This window comes from Megascapheus bottae, chromosome 17 (genome assembly GCF_031878675.1).
Source record: "Megascapheus bottae isolate mThoBot1 chromosome 17, mThoBot2.hap1, whole genome shotgun sequence".
NCBI lineage: Eukaryota > Metazoa > Chordata > Mammalia > Rodentia > Geomyidae > Megascapheus > Megascapheus bottae.
This window is the reverse complement of record NC_143525.1, coordinates 46,244,218-46,268,634: the sequence shown is the minus strand read 5'-3', so window position 1 is coordinate 46,268,634 and position 24,417 is coordinate 46,244,218. Positions and strand designations below refer to the sequence as shown.

General features: G+C 41.1%; 1 protein-coding gene across 1 annotated transcript; it reads right to left on the bottom strand.

The window, feature by feature from the left end:
• Positions 1-1,119: 1,119 nt before the first annotated feature.
• Positions 1,120-24,383, bottom strand: Cct6b (chaperonin containing TCP1 subunit 6B). The gene is made up of 14 exons (XM_090351252.1): positions 24,171-24,383; positions 22,433-22,496; positions 21,092-21,226; positions 17,587-17,760; positions 14,848-14,951; positions 12,424-12,534; positions 11,992-12,151; positions 8,382-8,464; positions 7,033-7,129; positions 5,771-5,918; positions 4,009-4,142; positions 2,797-2,899; positions 1,825-1,897; positions 1,120-1,315 (listed from the first exon to the last, which is right to left on the bottom strand). Exons 1-14 carry the CDS (start codon positions 24,305-24,307, stop codon positions 1,243-1,245), a joined length of 1,596 nt encoding a protein of 531 aa, XP_090207378.1. The 5' UTR covers positions 24,308-24,383; the 3' UTR covers positions 1,120-1,242.
• Positions 24,384-24,417: the final 34 nt, after the last annotated feature.

Genomic DNA, 24,417 nt, shown 5'->3' with positions numbered 1-24,417 from the left:
ACAGACCTCAAGAGGGAGTTTTTAAAACAGAGATGGTTAGAGGCATGGCTCAGGTGGTAGACTGCCATTCAACAAGTGAAAGAATCAGATATCAAGTTCAAGTCCTCTCCAACCCCCTCTCTCTCTCTCTTTCACACACACACACACACACACACACACATGCACACACGCACACGCGCGCACACATACACAAACACACACAAAAGAGGTAAAATGATGAGTCTATTACTCTGGTGTTTTCTTCTAATCCAGAGACACACCTTTCTCTCTACAGAACTGCCCACCTTACACCTGTTTATTCTATTTTTGTTATTCTCTATTTTTCCCCATTTTATTTGTCTGTCATGGGGCTTGAACTCTGGGCCTGTGCTCAGGGCTACCACCCTACCCATGAGCCAAGCCCTACTTCCCGCTTTCTAGAGGACCAGGTCTTTTTGTGCTCGGACTGGCTTTGAACCTCTATCCTCAGATCTCATCCTCCTGAGTATCTAGGATTACAGGCGTGGCCACCACACTACCCGGCTAGGACCTGAGACTCTTATCAGGTGGTAGAATGCTCACCTAGCATGAAGCCTTGGGCTCAATTCCTCAGTATCACATTCTCAGAAAAAGTCAAAAGTAGTACTGTAGCTCAAATGGCAAAGTACTAGCTTTGAGCAAAAAGTGTCCAAAGACAGTGCCCAGGCCCTGAGTTCAAGCCCCAGGACTGGCAATCAATCTATCAAACCGAGCTAGGTAAAATATAATAAATTGAGTAAGGCATTATAAATAAGGGTAATCCAAACCTGGACTTGCTAAAAAGTAAAGCATATATCTGAAAGAAAACAATGGCAGCAAAAAGTTCCCAAAAGACTTTTGAGGGAGAATAAAGCATTTTATCTTACTTATATTCATAACGTGATGAACTAAAAAAACTAGTGTGTACTCTAAAACTTATGTTCTACGTATGAATAATTAAAAGTTACCTAGAACCATAATAGATTCTACTTTATAAAACTGCAATAGCATATAATATAGGGAGGGAATTAGGACTCAAAAGAAAATAGTCCCATTATTATTCCTTTACTGTGAAAATACCTCTGTTGTGCTTTATACCCTCGTGAAACATTTTTGAGACTGTTTTTGAGAGGATGTAAACTGCATTTATTTTGTGGGAATTAAGACTGACTCAGGCTGTACAATAGCAAGTGGATGAAAGGTTTACTAAATCTTGTTTTGCAGAAGAGCTGGTTTTGAATTGAATCACCCTTTGAGAGAAGACATCCCTGCTCGCATGATCTCATCAACCAGGAGAATGTTGGTGGCAATTACTGTGCTGAGGGGAAAGAAGCACATGAGCAAAGCCTGCTTTCCACCTGCCCCCATCTACACCCACCCCACCTCAGCAATCCTCAGTGTGAAGGCCCTTTTCCTCCAGTTATGCTGGCATGAGATTTTACAAGATCAAACTATTATAACCACTATTATAACCGTTGAACCCTTTGCTGACAAGCCTGATTTCTATTCCAGCAAAACTGAACTCATCTTTAAGCACATCATTCAATTTTCCACAGTACACAGGTAATATTAGTTACATAATTTCCTTTCTCTCTCACCCCAAATAAACAGTAACTTTTCCTGTTACTTATGTTTCTACTACTAATAAAAGTGGTTGTAAAAGGACAGAAGCTAGTCTTAATAACTAGATACCACACATTATCATATATTTGATAACTTTTCTACTGTAAGGTGACAAAAATAGATTTGATGTTAGCAGTCACATCCCTAAGATATCTCTCTCTCTCCCTCTCCCCCCTCTCTCTCTCTTTGTTATTGTCAACTTACCAAGAGTGAAGAAGTTGTTTTTTCACACAATAATTATCCCAAACGCCTGCATCAGCTGCTACCATTGGCTCCCCTGAAAGTAACAAGACATCATCTTGATACCACATTATTGATATATTCTGTCAATTTTGATTGATATATTCTTTGCAATATCTAAAAGGTACAAAACCTGCTTTCATGGCTTCTGTGTTGTTAAGTCCAGTCAGTGATGGACTGCAAGTACCATCCACCGTACACTCTAAACTCGCCCTTCCTTCTTCCCTTCTTCCCTTCCTCCCTCCCTTTCTTCTTTCCACTGTTCCCTCCCTCCCACCCTTCTTCCCCGCTCTGTTACTCATTTCCTTTTTTGTTTCCTTGCTTTCTTTTTGCAGTACTAGTGGGGCTTCATGCCCACTGGGCATCACGGATTTTTCTTCCCTGGCTGGATTGGAACTGCTAGCCTCCAGATCTCAGTCTCTTGAGTAGCTAAGATTACAGGAGTGAGCCATTAGTGTGTGGTTCTCAATTACATTCGTGTGTGTGTGTGTGTGTGTGTGTGTGTGTGTGTGTGTGTGTGTATGTGTACATGTGTGCACACACATCAGTATTGGGGCGTAAACTTAGGGCCTGGGCACTGTCCCTGGGTTTCTTTTGCTCAGAGCTAACTGCTCTACCACTTCAGTAACAGCCTAATTCAGCTTTTTCTGAGTAGTTTCTTGGAGATAAAAGAGTCTCATGGACTTTCCTACCCTGGCTAGCTTCAAACCAAATTAACATCCTCAGATTTCAGCTTCCTGAGTAGTTAGGATTACAGGTATGAGCCACTAGAAACTTGACTTGTTCTGTTCTTAAATGCTGAACACCAAATAGTAAATAGAGGCACTCAAAATTTAAATAATAAAATCACTCAAACCCAAACCCTCTTACGTGAAGACCTGGATCGTTGAAGAAGAGTCCATCTATCAAGCAGCTAAGTTTTGTTCAGTTTCTTACCTGTGTTCAAGTCTATGCCAACAAGTTGTTTCGATTCTGAGTGCTCAGCCTGAACTTTCACTAGTGTATCCTGCAGGTCATAACCAGAATTCTGAGCAAGAACCTTCAAGAATAAAAATAGTGATAATTATATGTATGGAATGCCTTCACATATTTATACTTGAAATTCAAATACAAAAATAACTACTCTTTAGTCTTACGAAAACATATCCATATTACAGTCATCATCTCTGAGGAATTACATTGTTATCTGTATCAAAATATTATTTTACATGCACGGTAGTTATATTTACTTAAAACATTTTTCTTATGCATATTGCATTAAGTTTTGAGAACACTACAGTAATTTCTTTCTGTGAGAAAGACTTCATATGTGGAAGGAAGAGTCATTCCAGTTCTCCCAAGCCCTTGCTAAAAAATGACAGTCTATTTGCAGAAGCTTTAGAAGAGCCATGGACCTGTGGTGAGAAGGGACAAAAAATGACCTAAACTCCAACCTATGAACCTTTCACTCCTTAATGATCATGCTGCTCTGGGGAAAGGAAAATGAGGATTCACAATTATAAATAACTGTAATAGAAATTACTTAAAAGACATTTGTTAGTATTGTTAATGATTTTTTAATTCACAGTAATAATGTACTTGAATTCATTTTTCTATATTTCTAACCAAATTAAGACAAAAAGAAAGAAATGGTAACTCCTTGACCTTCTGTCACACTAAAAAAATATACATATCCTAGCTTTTCTCCTTGTTTAGGAAGGACAGCAGTAACAAATGCAGGCTAGTTGTATTGGGGAATGCTAAAACAGCCTGAAGTTAATGTTTTCCACAATTATAGTCATGACATTTTAGATACCGCTAGCCAAAGATCTACCCTAGAATCGAATTAAATTTTAAAAATTCTTAGCTTTAAATTATGATTGGCGAATCACAAACCATTTCTGTAGAAACCTTTTGAGCTACTTCAACTTTGAAAGTTCAAAATTGGTTGCCAGGAAATAATCTGACTTTTAGCTCAACTTCTGAAAGGATTCTAAGCTATTCCCCCAAAAGGTTCTCTTTTGAGTTGTAAAACACCAAAGAAAAAAAACCTTAGTAGGGATGACAACAAATACCTGTTTGTCTAATCTGCTTTAGATAAAATGAGCCATTAGTAATCAAAGGTCTTCAGGTTAAACAGTTGCTATCTGGCCAGTCGGATGGTTGTACCTTAGGAATTATGAGTAAGGCATCTGCAAAAGCTTGGACCCCAAGGCGAGCCCTTCCTTGAATACTGTACTTGTACTGAACAAGAGCATCTGCTATGGCTACTTCAACTGCTCCAGCACCTGGAACCACACAATCTATTTGGAGGAGAAAAAAAAAGTTGATGGCAAGTTATGCCACACTAAAAAAGGAAGATGAAAAAAGCAAGCTTTGGAAGTGTGTGCTATTATCTTGCCCATCTGCAAAATGTATTTAAATACATACAGAAATCCAATAAGTTGCATGTCAGTTGTACTAGAAAGCATTCTGAAGTTAAATAAGCATAGCACAGATTAATAACTATAAACAAGTTACCTTATTGTTTAGTCTCTGGCAGGTATGAGTAGACATTTTTTTCGCTTCCATCTTTTTCTATGGCTACATTGAAAAGATATTTCTTTACAAATGATTGCAATACCTCATATGAAATTGTTTAAGGTAAGATAATTTCACCAGTTTTTGATATGGAAGTCTTGGGTCTCAATCAAATACTTGTTTTCTTTTTTCTTTTTCTTTATTTCCTTTTATTTATTTATTTTTGCCAGTCCAGGAAGGATTGTCCTCAGGACCTGAGCACTGTCCTAGGCTTTCTCAAGGTTAGCGCTCTACCACTTGAGCCACAGCACTACTTCTGGCTTTTTCTATATATGTGCTACCAAGGAATCAAATCCTTGTCTTCGTGCATGCTAGGTAAACACTCTACCACAAAGCCAAATTCCTGGCCCCAAATATTTGTTTTCTAGGTTGAAGTAGAACTCAAATTGCTGCCTATGAAAAAACTTAGGCGGTGTGGATTTATTGTTCTAAGCAAGAGCTCTGGGTGTCTCTATTACTCAGGAGGCTGAGATCTGAGGGCCCTAGTGTAAAGCCAGCCAGGCTAGAAAAGTCCAGGCGTCTTATCTCCAGTTAACCTCCACAAAGCTGAAAGCAGAACTATAACTCAAGTGGCAGAATGTCAGCCTTAAGCAGGTAAGGTTAAGGAAGAGTATGAAGAGGGGAAAAAACACACATATATGCTCTGTACTTTATTCCTTTGTAGAACTATAAAATCACTTCCATGGTATTCTCTAAGCTCAGTGTGGAAGGTGCTTGCCTGTAGTTTTAGCTACTGAAAATGTAAAGGCAAGACAATCCTAAGTTTGAGCCCAATCAGGTCAAACTGTATAAGACTCTGCCTCAAAAGCCAAGCACATGGTGGGCCAGGAGCATGGCCTAGTGGTAGAATGCTTGCCTAGCATGCACAAAGTCCTGGGTTCAATTCCTCAGTACCACACATGCAAGAAAAGCTGACAGTGGTGCTGTGGCCCAAGGACCGTTCCCAGGCCCTAAGTTCAAGCCCTAGGACTAGAAAAAAAAAAGCAAACACAAACAAAAGGGCTGAGGGCATGGGTGAAGTGGCAGAGCACTTGCCTAACAAGTCTCCAGTAACAGAAAAAAGCACTTAATACTAAAGATGATATGATAACATTTGAATGAAGTAATTTTCCTTTCATAAACGGGAGTTCATTAATGGAGGAGCATACCATTAAGAATATTCCAATATGATGCAACTGTACATTGTTTTAAAAAGAATACTCCAAAGGAAAATGTTTATAATCCAAATCATAAATTGTCCAAAGTGAAATGAGAAAACATTGATCATTCCTGTCTTTGAAAATAAAAGATACGCTATTCATCAATACTTATAAATGTAAGGTTAGTGTGTCCATCACCAGAAAGAGCTTACCATCTTCAATGGCGTTCTTGATGGCTCTAAGCCCATCTCTTATGGCATCTTTGATTTGTGTGAGAGTATGCTTATTTGGTCCTTTGACCAATAAGGTGACAGAGCGAGGATTAACACAGTCCTCAATAAATGTAAACTTTTCTTCACCCTAAAGGATAACACAAAGACATAACTTTAAGGCTGAAGATGCAGCTACTCTTCAAAAAAAAAAATTGGGGGGCTGGGAGTTTGGCCTAGTGGTAGAGTGCTTGCCTAGTATGCACCAAGACCTGGGTTCAATTCTTCAGTACCACATACATAGAAAAAGCTGGAAGTGGTGCTATGGCTCAAGTGGTAGAGCTCTAGCCTTGAGAAAAGTCCAAGGACAGTGCTCAGGCCCTGAGTTCATATCCCAGGACTGGAAAAAAGAAAAGAGCTATTTTCTTTAAAAGTAAAATTAAAGCCACAAGGAAATAGGGAAATGTGCCGGGCGAGGTGGCTCACACCTATAATCCTAGCTAATTAGGAGGCTGAGATCTGAGGATCACGATTCAAAGACAGCCAGGGCACTCAAGTCTCTGAGACTCTTATCTCCAATTAACCATTAGAAAACAGGAAGTAGCCCTGTGGCTCAAGGAGTAGGGCAGTAGCCTTGAGCTGCAGAGCTCAGGGACAGCACCCAAGCCCTGAGTCCAAGCCCTACCACCAACCAAAAAATTTTTTTCACTGTTCAGTAACATTATAAAATCAAGACCTAGTTTATACTAGAATTCACTCTTCATGTGACTTTTTTTTTAAATCAAGCCTCACTAAAGATATGTCTAAAAATAGTTGTCTCAGCACTCAGGAAACAAAGGCTGGAGGATAGGTAGTTGGGGCCAGCCATGGCTACATAGCAAGACTCTGTCTCAAAAAAATCAAGAGTAGGGGCCAGGAGTTTGGCCTAGTGGTAGAGTGCTTGCCTAGCATGCACGAAGACCCGGGTTCAATTCCTTGGTACCCCACATACATAGCAAAAAGCTGGAAGTGGTGCTGAGGCTCAAGTAGTAGAGTGCTAGCCTTAAGAAAGTCCAAGGACAGTGCTCAAGCCCTGAGCCCAAGCCCAGGACTGGCAAAAAAAAAAAAAAAAAAACCATCAAGAGTAAATAAATTTCGAACTCTAAACATTCAAGTAATCCTAAAATCTATTCTACTGGTTAGTCAGTTCAAAATACAAATTTAAAGGTTAGCATTAAAAACAGGCTTGGGTCCACTTTATAACCACTATTCACAGAAATACTCACTAACGTATACTCAAACACAAGACCAGCATGTCCCAAGCAATCTATAGAAAGGTCTTCAAGCGAGTTCATAGCCACTCCACCACAAGCAAGACAAAGTCTGAAAGCACACATTATGTTACCATAGCTCTGGTTATGGAAAATGTTTAAGGTGAAAGAGTATCTAGCAAATATCTAGCACAGAAAGCTGCATTATGTTGTATTACTTTGTTGGGTGGTTTTAATTTATAAATTATACATATTTGTCAGGTATATCGTGTTAATGCACACACACACACACACACACACACACACACACAAGGTATGGTGGCATGCACTTGCAATGCCATACACTTGCAGATTGAGAAGATCTCAATCTGAGGCTGGTCTTTAGCAAAAAAAAAAAAAAAAGTGAGAATCTATCTAAAAAAATAATAATAACCAAAGCAAGCCAGGCATTGTTAGCTTTCACCTGTAATCCTAACTACTATAGAAGGCTGAGATCTGAGGACTATGGTTACAAGCCAGTCTGGGGCAGAAAAGGCCATGAGACTCTTATCTCCAGTTAACCACCAAAAGCAGAAGTGGAGCTATAAGCCAAAGGTGTAGAGCACAAACCTTTAGCACTAAAGCTCTGGGACAGAAACCAGGCTCTGAGATCAAGCTTCACAACAGACCAAAAAAAAACAAGGGGGGGGGGGGGAGCTGGGAGTATGGCCTCATAGTAGAATGCTTGCCTAGAATGCAGGAAGCCCTGGGTTTGATTCCTTGGTATCACACACACACCAAAAAAAATCCAGAAGTGGTGCTGTGACTCAAGTGGTAGAGTATTAGCCTTGAGAAAGCTCAAGGACAGTACCCAGGCCCTGAGTTCAAGCCCAAGGACTAACAAAAGAAGAAGGAGGAGACAAAAGAAGGGGAGGAGGAGGAGGAGGAAGAGGAGGAGGAAAAGGAGGAGGAGGAACAGGAGGAGGGAAAGGAGGAGGAGGAGGAGGAGGAGGAAAAGCAACTCATATGAGAAATCTGGGACGATTCTACATACACAGAAGGCTAAAATCTGAGGATTGAAGTTTGAAGCCAGCCCAGGAAAAAAAGTCCCTGAGACTCTTATCTCCAATTAAGCTGTGGCTCAAGTGGTACCACTTTTGAGTGATAAAAACTAAGGGACAGCGCCCAGGCCCTGAGTTCACACGCCAATACTGGTGTACATGAGTACACGCACATGTGCAAGTACACCCACCCAAAGTACAGGCCCAACTGGTAGAGTACCAGTCATGAACAAAGAAAAGGCCCAGGAAGAGTATGAGGACATGCATTCAAGCCACAGTATAACCATTTATAAAAAATTGAGAATACATAATTTATAAGCTTACCTTTCCATGTTTCTTCTTTTTGCTCTTCGAAGAGCTACTATTCCATGTTTTGCAAGAGTGTCTAAGGAAAATGGATCAATTCCCTATAATCAAATTAACATAAAAGTTACACATTTTTTTTTCTTTTTTCTTTTCAAATTTTTTTTTCTTTATTTTTTTGCCAGACCTGGGCTTGCGCTCAGGGCCTGAGCACTGTCCTTGGACTTTCTCAAGGCTAGAGCTCTACCACTTGAGCCTCAGCACCACTTCTGGCTTTTTTCTATGTATGTGGTAGCAAGGAATCGAACCTGGGTCTTTATGCATGTTAGGCAAGCACTCTACCACTAGGTCAAACTCCTGGCCCAAGTTACACATTTTTAACCTGTTTTTATTTTAACTATGCTGCAGGTCAAACCATGCTAAGCAAGTGCTACACTGATAATACCCCTCATCATAAACATATTTTGTTCCTTTTTTTTTTTTTTGTCAGTTGTGGGGCTTGAACTCTGGGCCTGGAAACTATCCCTGAGCTCTTCAGCTCAAGGCTATCACCCTTCCCCCTTGAACCACAGCCCCACTTCCCTTCTTCTAGTGATTAATTTGAGATAAGAGTCTCACAGCGGGCCGGGAGTTTGGCCTAGTGGTAGAGTGCTTGCCTAGCATGTACAAAGACCCGGGTTCAATTCCTAGGTACCACATACATAGAAAAAAAAAAAAAGCCAGAAATGGTGCTGAGGCTCAAGTGGTAGAGCTCTAGCCTTGAGAAAGTCCAAGGACAGTGCTCAGACTCTGAGCTCAAACCCAGGACTGGCAAAAAAAAAAAAAAAGAGGCTCACAGTCTTGGGGGGGCGGGGTGCAGTGGCTCACACCTATAATCCTAGCTACTCAGGAAGCTGAAATCTGAGGATCAAGGTTCAATGCCAGCCTGGGCACAAAAGGACCTGAGACTCTTATCTCCAATTAACCTCTCGAAAACGGGAAGTAGGGGTTGGCTCAAGGGTAGGACGGTAGCCTTGAGCTGAAGAGCTCAGGGACAGCGCCCAGGACAAGTTTCAAGCTCCATGACCCACAAAAAAAAAAAAAGAAAAAAAAGGTCTTACAGTCTTTAGTGCCCAGGCTGGCTTTGAACCTCAATCCTCCCATCTCAGCCTCCTATGTAGCTAGGATTACAGGCATGAGCCACCATGCCCAGCTTTAAACATACTTTTCTCACATTTTTTTATTAACAACTCAAAGAGATTCATTCTGACAGGTATATATACATATATTCACACATATATACAAGCATGCTATGATTACAGGTGTTGAGCCTATTACTTTATACTCTTAAAAATTATGAGAAAGAGCCAGGCACAGAGGCTCACACCTATAATCCTAGCTACTCAGGAGGCTGAGATGTGAGGATCCAGTTTCAAAGCCAGCCTGGGCACAAAAGAACCTGAAACTCTTATCTCCAATTAACTAACCTCTAGAAAACGGGAAGTGGGGCTAGGTTGAGGGTAGGGCGGTAGCCTTGAGCTGAAGAGCTCAGGGACAGTGCCCACGCCAAGTTCAAGCCCCATAACTCACAAAAAAAAATTATGGGGAAGCCAGGCACTGGTGGCTCAGGCCTGTAATCCTAACTACTGAGAAGACTGAGAGGCTGAGATCTGAGAATCTGGTTGGAAGCCAGACAGGGCAGAAAAGTCCCTGTGCGACTCTTATCTCCCATTAACCACTCAAAAAAAAGCATAGGTGGTGCTGTGGCCCAAGTGGTAGAATATTATCCTCAAACACAAAGAGGTTCAGGAACAGTGCCCAGGCCCTGAGTTCAAACCACACAACTGACAAAAAGAAATTATGAGAAGTCTAAAGTGTGATTTGTTTTTTGTCTCTTGTAGAAATGCAGGGAGGAAGGTGAACAAATGCAGTCATGGTGCTCAGTAGATACTTCGGGAACATGAGGGGAACTAGGAGAGAGTAACAGAAGTGGTAATGTTGTCCAAGAAGAAATGTGTCCATTACCAAACTTATAAATCGGCAATCCCTGTGCACACCACCCTAATAACAACAATAAAGTTACATTTTTTAAAAAGAACTTTACAACTGGGTGGGGAGAGGAGTCAGGAGAGGGAAAATGGGAGAAAATGAGAGGGGGAAACACTGCTCAAAAAAAAAAAAGTACTCGCAGGTCACCGATGACTCATGCCTGTAATCTTAGCTACTTTGGAAGGCTGAGAACTGAGGATTGCAGTTCAAAGCTAGTTCCAGCAGGAAAGTCCATGAGACTCTTATCTCCAATTAACCACCAGAAAACCAGAAGTGGGGCTGTGGCTCAAGAGGTAAAGTGCTAGCCTTGAGCTGAAGAGGTCAAGGGACAGTGTCCAGGCCCAGAGTTCAAGCCCCATGACCAACAAAAAAAGAGAAAGAAATATACTCATTACCTTTCTTATATAACTGTAACCAATCTGTATATCACTTTTATAATAAAATTAAAATACAAGTCTAAATTTTTATATAAGCTATAACTACTCTAGGAAAAATTTAGAAATATTTATTAATCCATTTGAATAATAAACTTATTTTTGCCAGTCCTGGGCTTGAGCTCAGTGCCTGAGCACTGTCCTTAGACTTTCTCAAGGCTAGAGCTTTATCCCTTGAGATAAGTATAGATATTTTTCTGATAGTACATGTAAAACAAAACTCAAAATGTCATCGTTTTTTTCCCAAACTGGAAGTATAGGGCAAATTGTAGAGCATTAGTTATGAGAGAAAAAGCTAAGTGAGAGTTCATGCCCTAAGTACCGGCACATGCAGGTGTCAAGATGGGTGAAGGAAGCAATCTAAGGCTCCAGACTCAAAGTACTCACCTGGTACCAACACATACACACACACACACACACACACACACACACACACACTTCTCAAAGGTTGGTTTCAGTGTAGAAGATGAAACAATATAATGAACTTTTCAGATTCTCTTGCATTAAAATCTACTAGTCTTGCACTTTAAATAACTTATTTAAAATCATTCATTGTTTTTCAGTCATTTAGAAAATATTGGTTCACTGAGTTAAGCTCAAATTACCATTGGCAATAAATACTGACAGATGTCTTCTTTGAAGTGATATAATTGTTTCAGTCATTTTTCAGAATAGAATCTACCAAATACTCAAATCTAAATAATCACAATTTTACAGTCATTCTTCCAAATAAAAATGACTTTCCATGACAAAACTGGCTAGTTTTCTCACAGCTCAATTTCACAAGAGCTTTCCTTCAAGACAACCACCATGTTTTGGTATACAGCAGAACTGCTTGTGTGTCCTTCAGACTTTACTACAAATGTAATCACTTCATCAAGCCCTTCTTAAGAAGCTACCAGTTTTTCTGCAAGTATATGGGAGTGTGCAGTGCTACTGCCTGGGCTGCAGCAAGACGCCAATGGGTTCACATACTTGGCCTTCCACCATCACTGTACACCATCCACCATCAAAGTACCAAGGCACTGATGGTCATGGAAATGGGGAACTCAGTTTCACCTCAGGCTCCCTGAAAAAAAAAAACAAAACCCACCAGGGGTCCATAGACCACATTTGAGAAGTGCTGAAAACCCTCACAAATGAACAGCTAAGCTTTCCTTCCTTCTCACCTTTTGATTAATAACAACAAATCCTTTGTTGGAATTAGCACAGACTTTGTCTTTCAGGTCTATTATTTTCTGTACTCGATCTTCAATAAATTTTCTTTCAGCTTTTACAAATCGTTCTTTCTCTTCTGCAGTCTTATAAAAGAAACCAGAGCTCACCTCTCTAAAAAGATTCATAAGAACAAACTAGTCAGCCAGGCATGGTAACATATACCTATAATCCCAGCACTCTGGGGGCTGAGGCAAAAAGGTTGCAAATTCAATGCCATCTGGGCAACATAGCAAGACCCCACCTCAAAAAAAGAAAAACCCCACAAGCTAGTGAAGAATGGAAGGAAGGGCCAGAGAGAAAAGAAAAACAGCATTTATCCTATAAATAAATAAAAAGCACTTTTCCAAAAAAAATTCAAGTTATAAAGAAAAACTAAGACATACGTTTTTTCATATTCCAGTGATACATTGCAGGTAAGGATAAATGCATCTTCCACTTGCTTCTTCATATGTGGGTGTCGGGCACCATGATCCAAAACTAATCCTTTGATCAGCCTATTAAAATACACACAATATTTTTTACTTAGAATTATACTCAAGGTTTTAGCATAGGGTACATGGTTTTCTTGAACCAACTTCAATTCTTACATGTAATTAGCAAAATTAGGGGAGAGAAGCTGCTTGATTAGTGTGTAAGTCACAAGGAAAAGTCAAACCAGAATTATTCTCCAAGTTCCATGGCTCAAAAATATGAAATAGTGGATCAAATAGTAACAAGTACACAATGACTTTCTTGGAACATTTGCTCAGAATCATTGTCTACAACTAAAATTATTAACTCAAATGTCTAACAATAGGACACCGTTCAACAAATAAGAACTCAGCCATTTGGTGGCATTGCAAAATATATAATGCCTTGGGGAAATATTTGCAGGGATATCCTGATCATTTTCAGGGCAAACTGTATATAAAACAAGATATTAAAAGGGAAAACTGACATAGAGATTCCCTTCATGAATACTTATTTGTTAAATACATCATTTGAAATATGATGTAAAATCAATGTTAATAAATTCTTTAATAAAAAAAAAAGGAAAACTGAAGCTGAAAATGTAGTCAATCAGATAGTAGAGTGCCTACCTAGAAGACTTGAGACATTGCATTTGGTCTCCAACTCTAAAACTAAATGAAAAGCAAGAAGCCAGGCACAGAGGGATTACACTTGTAATCCTAGCTACTCAAGAGACTAAGATCTGAAAATCATGGCTCTGAAAATCCAGCCTTGGCAGGAATGTCTATAAACTCTTATTTCTAAATTAACCAACAAAAAGCCCAAAGTGAAGCCATGGCACAAGTGGTACAGTGCCAGCCTTGAGCAAAAAGGCTAAGGGCCTGCCAAGGCTCTGAGCTGGACTGGCGCACACATATGCGCACGCGCGCGCACACACACTCACATACATACACACACACACACACACACACACACACACACACACACACACACAAAGATGAAGCTAAGGTGGCCCTGACAACAGCACTTCCTTTCTAGCATTCCAGTCTGCCTGTAATTCGCTTTGGTGCTTCATTGGTGCTGGGGGCCAGTCCTAACAGCCAGCCGACAATAGCTAAAGCAGAAGCTGAGGCTCCCCAAACCCCCATGTTTATAGGTCTATATTAAACAAAACTAGACAATGCCTTATTTAAACATCCATCTCATAACAATAAAACTACTTTTCTTGAATTGGCATATAATGGATGAAATGCTGTCTGGATTTTTCATGAAACAGTAACTGATTAAAAAATTCAGAAAACTAGCCCCCCCCCAAAAAAAGCAAATTTGAAAAGATTTGTGGAGAATAGAAAGCAAGAAAAAGCAACATGGCAGATTTAAGGAAGAACAAAATAGAACTTCTATGAACAAGTAAATAACACAAATACACACACACACACACACACACACACACACACACACACACACACCACCTATTAAAAAGTCAAGGGAACAAATTTATATCTAACGAAAGGATGTCACATAGTTTATAGAAGCACTATTCATAAAGACCACTTATTGAAAATTACTTAAGTGCCTATCAATAGTAGAATGAATTTTTAAAAACTATACAATAGTAACACAAAAAATATACAATAAACTATACAATAGTGACACAAGAAAATATTAAACAGCAATGAAAAGGAACAAATTAACACATGCAACAATACAGATTAGTTTGTTTTCTAGTTAAATTAGAAAGGAAATTGCTTTGTTAAATTAAGGAAATTGCTTTGTTTACTCTTCATTCCAGCACTCAGGAAGCATCTGACTCAATTAATATGTATTGAATCAATACTCTGATGTTGAACAAAAGCAAGAGACAGGCTGGGAATGTGACTTAGTGGTAGGAGTGCTTACTGAGCATGCATGAAACTCTGGGTTCAATTCCTCAGTACCACATAAAACAAAAATCCAGCAAAGAGCTGTGGGTCAAGTGGCAGAGTACTAGCCTTGAGCAAAAGAAGCTCAGGGACAGTGACCAGACTCTGAGTTCATGCCCCAGGACTGGCCAGGGGGAGGAGAGGAAAAGCAACTAATGAAATTATTGAAAAGTATCTAAGGAAGAGCTAGTAGCAGTGTCTTGTGTCTATAATCCCAGCTACCCATCAGGCATAGACAGGAGGATCACAGTCCCAACACTGGACTGGGACAATAAATTAAAATAAGCAGGGGTAAAGGTATAGCTTAGGTGTAAGAGGCCTAGCAAGCACAAGGCCCTGAGATAAAACTCCAGAACCGGGGGGAAAAAGAAAAAGAATATATGAAGAAATATCCTAGAACACAGAATATTGTTACGTATTATCAAATTCATTTACTGTGTATCTGTTTCTGATTTATGCTTCATCTCCATGATTTCTACCATGAATAGATCAATAGGATAACCTGGTCTTCTAACAGCCAAAACAGAGTCCACCACAGCCTGAAAGAGAAATGGATAAGAATAATAAATTATTTATTAATAATAAATATTAAAAGAAAAAAACGAGAGGCTCAAGTAATCCAGTTAGATAGGAACTACACTAAACAAGTCAGAGGACCTCAAGCTTTAAAAAAAAATAAGGCAAAACCAACACTAAGGAAAAGCAGTACCAGTGGAGAGCTGAACTTGGTGTGACAAGCGAAGGTAGGAGGGTTCTAAGTTCAAGGTTAGGCAAGGAGTTTGGCCTAGTGGTACCACCTACATGCATACACACACACACACACACACACACACACACACACACACACACACACACACACACACACACACACACACACACACACACACACACAGGAAAACCGGAAATGGTACTGTGGCTCAAGTGGTAGAATGATAGCCTTGAGGAAAAAGCCCAAGGACAGTGCTTGGGCCTTGAGTTCAAGCCCCAGGTCTGGCAAAAAAAAAAATCCAAGTAAGTTCAAGGTCAACCTGGGCTTTATAGATAGACTTTGCCTGGAAAAAAGAACACAACAATAAACATGCCAACGGATACTTTAGAGAACTAAGAGAATTTCCGAGATCGTGCAGTCCAAACTTCTTTTTTACAGATACTATCTAACAGTGGCTGTGCCTCGACAGGAACCCGGTCTCCAGAACTCGGTGCCAAGCCACTGCTGCCTCCGCCTCCAACACGACTCAAACTCCCGTCAAAACACACATTAAAGGACAGGGAAAGGGTATAAATGAACAAAAGAGCTCAGATTCGCAGGTCATAATAACTTGTCATTACTGCGATTTTTCACGTATTTTAATTGTAATCATACAGGTGGTGTTGTAAGTCAGGTAATGAGTACATTTCTTTTCCACAATATCACCGCTTCCTTCATGCCCGGTTTTCCCCAGTGCCACTGCTGCATTTGTTCAGCCTGTGTCCCTCCATTCTGTACCTCCCGTATCCCCCCAAACACAGATAAACAAGCAAATAAGACAAAAAGAAAACAAACAAAATAAAGTCTCCATTTCCTCGAGAGTAACATGAAATATTTAATCTCTCTTATCATGAAGAGTTGCTGTGCCATGCCACAACATTTGCATCGTACATCACATCGTAGCGTATCACACATCATATATTCTTTAGTGTAAAAATAACGCTTTCCCCAAAAACATCAAGTAAAATTGAGACTGCAGAGAAACATATCTCATTTATGTTGCCACATGTTGCAGGAATATGCATGTGTGTTTATGTACGGATGTGTGTGTTTGTGTGTGTGTGTGTGTCCGTGTCTGCACCGGGCTTTCAACTCAGGGGCTCTCACTCTTGCTTAGCTCTTTCATTCACTGCAGGTTCTCCACCACCTGAGCCATACATCTTCAGTTCCAGCTTCTTGCTAACTGGAGATAAGAAAATCTTGGGTATGTCTGATTTGGATCTGAGATAGTGGTGTCTCAGCCTCATGTATAGCTGAGATTACAAGCATGAGCCCTCCGTTTTTGGCAGACAGATGCAATTTAGGATGCAGAGCACAACACATCACATCTTCCTGTATATCTCAAAATACAAATATGAAAATAATTAGCTACAGAATTATAAACTACAGGATAAACAACCTAAAACATAGTAAAACCAGACCAAAATCCACTGTGTCTTAGGAGAGTGAATCTGGACATTTAATTGTGGCACCTAAGAAGAAATGAGACATAGGCCACTGGACAAGTGTGTACATAGGTTCAACAGAAAAGGGGCTGTCCTAAGCAGAAAGACCTAGGCCACCGGATCACTCTTCAAAAGCAGAAAAGAAGCTGGGCCATGTGGCTCACACCTGTAACCCTAGCTACTCAGGAGGCTGAGATGTGAGGATGAAGGTTCAAAGCCAGCCCGGGCACTAAATTAACCACCAGAAAACCAGAAGTGGCACTGTGACTCAGGTACAGCACTCAGGCCTTCAGAGTTCAACCCCACCACTGTAAAAAAAAAAAAAAAAAAAAAAGACAAAAGCAGCAGAGCTTTCCTTCTGACTGCTCAGCAAGTCATCGTCAGGAATGTGATTTCCATAGTACCTACTGGTAAGGAGGCATGAGCAAAAACAACTCAGGTGCCCCCCCCTACTCAGTACCTGTATTTCTCAAAGTAAATTAGTAACATGGTATCCTGGTTTGTATGTCAATGTCTTATGAATTTGGTTATTAGGAAGTTTCAGAAACTGCACAGCTAAGGAAAAACACTAATATAGTCAACTGATAATCACCTTAACAAGCGTTCCTAAAATATCCAGCCAATCAATCATGCTTCATTAAAACAATGGCCTTAAGTGCCACCTCCTCCTGTGTCACCCCGTGTCACAGGAGATGGAGCTCTAAGTTGAGACCCCTCTGCTACCCAAGGGCTCCACAGCAGATAATCCGCGAGTGCCAAGACCCTCCAACTTTCAAGTCACTTAAGTGTTAAGTATTATGGTACTTTAAAAAAATGACAAATACTTTTCTGACCAATCTTGTATACATATACGACTATAATTGTTTGCCTTCCTGTTGCTACATTTAAAAACTCACAGTCAATCATGGTTATCACACAGGAAAGAAATGCTGACCATGGTCTGCTCATACTCACTGTGAATACCAAACACTTGTCACATACCTCTGTCAGCACATCGGCCAGCTCTGCGTGAACTTTGGTTCGTAGAGATGTTCGAGCCACATCTAACAGGGTATCTCTTTTCATCTCCTTTTTCACTTTAACTTCATCCAAAACCTCAAGTGCCTTTACTTTTGCAGCTTCAAATCCTTCTGAGATTATTCTAGGATGCAGGCCCTATTGTAGCAATATAAAATTAAAAACTACAAAGTAATTCATCCAACGTAAAAGTACCCTCTCCTATTAATAGGTTATGTCCCAAAAAAAGTAAATGTTATCAGCATTCATGACATTAAATGAATTTATATGTACATTTTCCAGCGCTTTGTATTTGAAACAATCTCAAACTTCCAAAAAAGGTACAAGTGCAAAAATTTATAAAAGTCACCTTTTTTTTTCCTTCCTGAGACAGGGCTATACTTAAGTGGCCCAAGTTCAAACTCATGATCCTTCTCCCTCAGCCTCCTAAGTGCTGTGTTTTCAGATATGCCCCACCAGGCCTAGCATTTAATTCTTTTTTCCACCCTAAAATTATCATTCAGTGCCCTTTTAAATAGGTTCAGAAGACAACCCTCCTTTCAATGGGAAGGAAACAAACCAGCATTGATTTAGAGAAAGTGGTTGTCACCCCCTTTACCCAACGATCAAAGTTAAGGTCACAGTAATAAAAGAGCATCGCCTGTGTCTCCTGGCAGGATGCATTTATAAGAACATAACAGCACTTCCATGCTATTACTGCCAAAAATTAGTAGCCTGAGTCTTACCATAAAGAAACAGACAAGTAGGGACTTCTTACAAAATAGCTAGGCCACATTTCTTACGAGCAGTAATGTCAGCCAGGCACTGGTGACTCAGGCCTATAATTCTAGATACTTAAGAGGCTGAGATCTGAGGATCATGGTTCAAAGCCTACCTGGGCAGAAAAATCTCTATGAGACTCTTCAATAAACTACTCAAAAAAGCTGGAAGTGGCATTGGGGCCCAGGTGGTAGAGCACTAGCCTTGAGCACAAAGAGGCTCGGGGACAGTGCCCAAGAACCTGGGTTCAAGCGCCAGAATTGGCCAAAAACAAAAACAAAAAAAAGAGTAGCGATGCCATGAAGCATAAAAGGGGCTCAGGAACTGTTTCATTTTAAATGAGACTAAAGGGACATGACAGCTAATGCAATGCATTATCCTAGATTGTCGTCATCTGCTAAGGACACTATTAGAAGAATGAAATTTGGTGGTGTGGAGGGGGGACCCAGAAGGTTAGCACTGTGTGGATGTATCATGTTAATATTAATTTCCTATTTCATATGTATGTACAGTAGTCATAGAAGAGAATTACCTTGGTTCTTAAAAATATCTCCTGAAGGGCCGGGAGTTTGGCCTGGTGGTAGAGTGCTTGCCTAGCATGCACCAAGACCTGGGTTCGATTTCTCAGTACCACATACAGAGAAAAAGCCAGAAGTGGTGTTGTGGCTCAAGTGGTAGAGCACCAGTCTTGAGGAAAGCCCAAGGACAGTGCTCAGGAGTTCAAGCCCTGGGACTGGTATATTCCTGTAATCCTAGCTACTCAGGAGGCTGAGATCTGAGGATTACAGTTTAAAAGCATCCTGGACACAAAAGTCTGTGAGATACTCATCTCCAACTAACCAACTGAAAACTGGAAGTGGCACTGTGGTTCAAGTGATAGACAGCTATCCTTGCCCTGAAGAGCTCAGGGACAGTGCCCAGGCCCAGAGTTCAAAGTCCACCACCATCAACAACAACAAAATGTATACTGTATACTGTAACATATAACTCAAACCTACAGTTATTCTCATACCACTTGGAAAATGTTATATCATATATAGTCTTGTATGTCATATAAATACATGTATATATACATGTGTATATGAATGTGTGTATATATGAAATATGTGTGTGTGCTAGTCCAGAACTGGGGGCAGGATTTAAAATTATAAGACCTGCCTCAAAAACCTGGGCTAATAGAATTTTTTTTTCTGATTAGAGCTCACAAGGATCTTGACTGCTAGGAGAACTTCAGATCCTGACACCCTTAAAATTGTCATCTAATATTTAAAATGCCACTCTGCCCTCATCAGTCATTAGCAGGCTGCTTTGCTTAATTTACTCACCACCCAGCAAAGTGTAGGATTCTTCACTAACATACTCTGCATGCTTCATGATCTGGCTCCTATCTCCCTCTGTAGCCTCTTCTCCATTACTGGGCAATCACTTAAAACTCCAGTAATGGACTGGGAGCATAGCCTAGTGGTAAGAGTGCTTGTCTAGCATGCATGAAGCCCTGGGTTTGATTCCTTGGTATCACATACACAGAAAAAGGTGCTGTGGCTCATGTGGTAGAGCATTACCCTTGAGAAAGCCCAAGGACAGTGCTCAGGCACTGAGTTCAAGCCCCAGGACTGGCCAAAAACAAAAACTCCAGTAACACCAAAGTGTTGTAGCTCAATACAGTGCCATAAAGTAGATGCAACCACACCTAGTCCTCCTTGGAAGGGTGAATGGTTTCTTTCTTGCACTCTCCTGCTGAAGCAAGTAGCACTGATTTCCTCTTATGGTCATATACTCAAGATGGAAATTAGTCTTAGGTTGGAAGTATATTATGTGTGATAGAGCAGAGACAGAAAAGACTTGCATACCAGCAACCCTAGATTCTGCCTTATCTCTCAATGTTCTATACAGGAGGTAGTTTAAGCAAGTTTTACTCCAGCATCTGATTACTTACAGTCAAAAGCATTCTGAGATAAGTTGCTGGTACTGAATTTAGACAATCCACAACAGTAAATGAAGCACAAAGGAGTAATACTTTTGGCCCGGTGACCAGGTTGTGCTTTGCTGAAATAGTCCATGAATAAAGGACAGATTCAAGTAGGTAATGTCAAGGAAGGAATATACCTCTGGGTTCATATGTGGTGATCTCACTTGATGGAGGGATCTAGCTAGGATAGGTGATTGCTAAAGGTAATCTCACAAAGTAGGAAACCTTTAGTCATTTTTCTCTAGCTATTTGCTCAAAGCTGAGTAATTTGGCTTCAAATTATCTCTGGAATTTTCTTTTTTAGGTCATTACTAACATGTATAAGGATAATATTTTTACCTTTATTATACATGTATTACGCACTTCATTTTTTATTTTATTTTTTTATTTTTTGCCAGTCCTGGGTTGAGCTCAGGGCCTGAGCCTTGGACTTTCTCAAGGCTAGAGCTCTACCACTTGAGCCTCAGCACCACTTCCAGCTTTTTTCTATGTATGTGGTACCAAGGAATCGAGCCCAGGTCTTCGTGCATGCTAGGCAAGCATTCTACCATTAGGCCAAACTCCAGGCCCCCCACTTGATTTTTTAACAAGATGTATGATAATTGCACTGCTTTGGCCTAGAAGGTTCATTATTATTTCTACTTATATTTGACCAGAATATGTTGATTAAAATTAACTTGTACCCTCTAAAATTAAGCCACTTTTTAAAACTGCTCAAAATAAAGTGTGAAATGTGAATACCTCAGAAATGTAAAGGTCTGCTTGCTTTAACAACTCGCCAATGATTAAAACATTTGAAGTGGTACCATCTCCTGTGATGTCATCCTGGGCAACTGCTACTTTCGCTATCAAGGAAGCAGTTGGGTGCTGAATTTGCTGCAAAAAGTAGGCAACAAATATTTAAAAGAGAGGAATGAGAGAAAGGAGGCCACCAAAACCTAGATAACCTAGGGGACAGTACTACAATTAAACCATGGAAAAGCTCCATTCTACATGTTTTCACATTTGATATTGTCAATACTTAATAAATGACAAGTCCAAAATTTAATAATTGATAACTAATGGAGTCCAAACATTTTATAAAAGTCTTGGCTTCACAATGCAATGACACTTCCATCAGATTAAGTTCTTCCATCCCAAGGAGGAATTCATTTACGAAAATTTGCAAAGGATTTTTTCCATAATTACAAAATATGTAATGGACTTGGACTATACAAATATTTGGAGATAGACAAAAAAATTTATTGAGGCTTAACAGGTATGTCAAATACTGTAGTATTTATTCATTTTGGCTTAAAGACATATAAATTGTTCAAGTCTGGGGATATAGTTCAGTGTTAGAGTGTTTGCCTAGCAAGGCCTTGATTTCAATTCCTAATACCATATATACATACACGTTTCTAATAGGTAAAAATAAAGTCACACAGGACATATATTTAAACTGTACCCTATCCTTAGTTAAGATTTATCAAAGTTTAAGGGAAGGAAGGAGTTTAAGAAAGTAATACAGACAGGGTGAATTTGATTCAAGCACATTATATGGATGAGTGCAAATAGCACAATGAATCCCCACTGTACAATTAACTCATGCTAATAAAATTCGGAAAAATGTATTAAGGTTATTAAAGTCAACAGCAGCCAGGCACAGTGGTGTAATATTAAGAGTTGCAAATTTGAAGCACCCTTGGCTAAACAGCAAGATCTTGTTGTCCTCCATCCCCCCCCCCAAAAAAAAGGGAAGACCCAAGGTTAGGCATGGCGGTTCTCACTTAACATTCTAGCTATGTGCAGAATCAAAGCCAATCAATCCAACCAAAGCAAGTGACTAAGACCCCATATGAAAAAATAAACTAGATGTGGTGGTCAACACCTGTAATCTCAGGTAAAAGGATTCTGACCCAAAACTCAGCAGGGAAAAAAAATGCAAGACCCCATTTAAAAAACAAAGCCAAAGGAGCTGGAGCTGTGTGGCTCAGCAAAGCTGAGAGCCTGCCTAGCAAGCATAGGGAGGGTCCTGAGTTCAAGCCCCAGTAAGGTGGGGGAGTGGGAGAGGGCAGGGTGTTGAGGGCAGTATCAGCTCACCATCTCATGAAGCAGCACATTACCATCTTTGGTGAGTTTGATGTCACCTGCACCAGAAACAAGCCTGTTCCGAGAACAACGATGTCATTAGCTTCACATGGCAAGACATTCCTGATACTTGCCATCCACTTTCTTAATGTGAAGAACTGATTTGGAAAGCTTCCCTTGTCCTGTGGTAAACAGCGCCATTTGCAGCTCACAGAATCACTTCCCCTCAGATGGACTTAAATGTTATATCATTCTCAAAGGGGACTTACCAGGTTCAAAGAGCAATGAGTTATGACCACACAAATGTGTATCTAGCCTGCAGGTTTATTTGGGGGGAACTATTCCCTCAATTCCCCTCACTCATCCCTTTTAATCACCAAGTGCTGTCAATTTTATAACTTACATATGTCTCGAATCTTAACTTGACTACCTTCACCCTGGATTGTGGAGATCAATTCCTGAGCCTCTCTAAACTTGAATCTCTACATTGAATTTTCCTAAAAGGCAACCTAAACTCAGTTAATTCCCTGCCCCAAAACTCCTTAATGATTTTTATTTTTCCATCACCTTCAAGGTAACATCCAAAGTAATTTACCAATGACATTCTTGACCTTTCCCAATCTTTCCTCTCAAGCAAGTCTTCGGGCTCCCCTAATGCATCATGCTTTTTGTTGCATTTACATCATTCAGCTTTCCTTACTCTTGAAACTGGTCTACTTAGTAGGCATGCCCGCTCTTCTCCAGCTGGTGAACTCATTCTTCTTTCAAGGCTCTGATCAAATATCATCTTTTCAGTCTACATCAGTTATTCCTCAGTACAATGACCAGCCTCCATACATAACTGACACACCTGTTCTGCTAGATCCCCTTAAGTAGAGAAACGATCTCATCTCTGTTCCGCAGGATCCAGTAACTAAGTGCTCTCTTTTGCTATTAGTAATAGTTTATCCGTTCCTGTCAGGATGTTGTCTTTTGCCTTTCCCTCTTGTGTAGAGAAAACAAGGGCACTAAGTAAGGATTATGTTGTAAGAATGGAGAACTGTGGGGGCCGGGAGTCTGGCCTAGTGGTAGAGTGCTTGCCTAGCATGCACGAAGACCTGGGTTCGATTCCTCGGTACCACATACATAGAAAAAAAGCCGGAAGTGGTGGTGAGGCTCAAGTGGTAGAGCTCTAGCCTTGAGAAAGTCCAAGGACAGTGCTCAGGCCCTGAGCTCAAGCCCAGGACTGGCAAAAAAAAAGAAAAAAGAATGGAGAACTGTGGGCACAGAGCGTTCAAGTCACAGGCCTAAGCACTCACAGGAGGAAGACTACGGCACACGGGTCTGACCCCTTCCCATGTCAACACACTGCCAGGCAAACCCAAGGCAGGCTGATGGACAGCTGAGGATGCAACGCGGTGGCTGAGCCTTTGCCTAGAGTTCCCGCCTTGGGGAGGGTTGGGGTGGGGTGGGGTGGGGTGGGGGGAGGAAGCGGAGCTTAGTCCCAGCTCCGGCGGAGGAGGCTGAGATCGGAGGGGCGGGGAAGCCCGCGAGCCTCTCCTCCCCCGAGAACCAGCAGGGAGCCAGAGGCGGAGCTGCGTGTGGCTCACGGGATGGAGCGCCCGGGTCCGGAGTTCGAGCCCCACGACACGAAATGCTTTGCTGCACAGAGCTTGACGGCCACACGGGACGCCGCGGCTCCCGGAAAGCCCGGGCCCCGCGGGGCACCCCGCGTCCCCCACACGGCGCGGCGCCCCAACCGCCGCCTCACATTTTCATGGTGCCCTTGGGACCCAAGTTGGTCCGCAGCACATCCTGCAGCCCCCGGGCGGCGCAGATGTTGACCGCCAAGGCCGCCTGGGCCCGCGCCACCTCCGCATTCGAGTTGGCGGCTTTAATCGCCGCCATCGCTTCAACCGTCCGGGCCGAAAACCGCCGGCATCCGAGCGGGGAGGCGAAACCAGGTCGCCACGCCCACTCGGCTCAACTTCCGCCAATCGGCACCCCTCCGGAAGTGA

Bases quoted from the DNA above. Each gene is read 5' to 3' on its own strand.
- Cct6b (XM_090351252.1), bottom strand. From the start codon at position 24,307: ATGGCGGCGATTAAAGCCGCCAACTCGAATGCGGAGGTGGCGCGGGCC. The intron at 2,900-4,008 runs GTACAACCATCC...TTATTCTTGAAG, and splicing joins CCTTACTCATAATTCCTAAG to GTTCTTGCTCAGAATTCTGG. The intron at 1,316-1,824 runs GTAAGTTGACAA...CTTTCCCCTCAG, and splicing joins AAACAACTTCTTCACTCTTG to CACAGTAATTGCCACCAACA.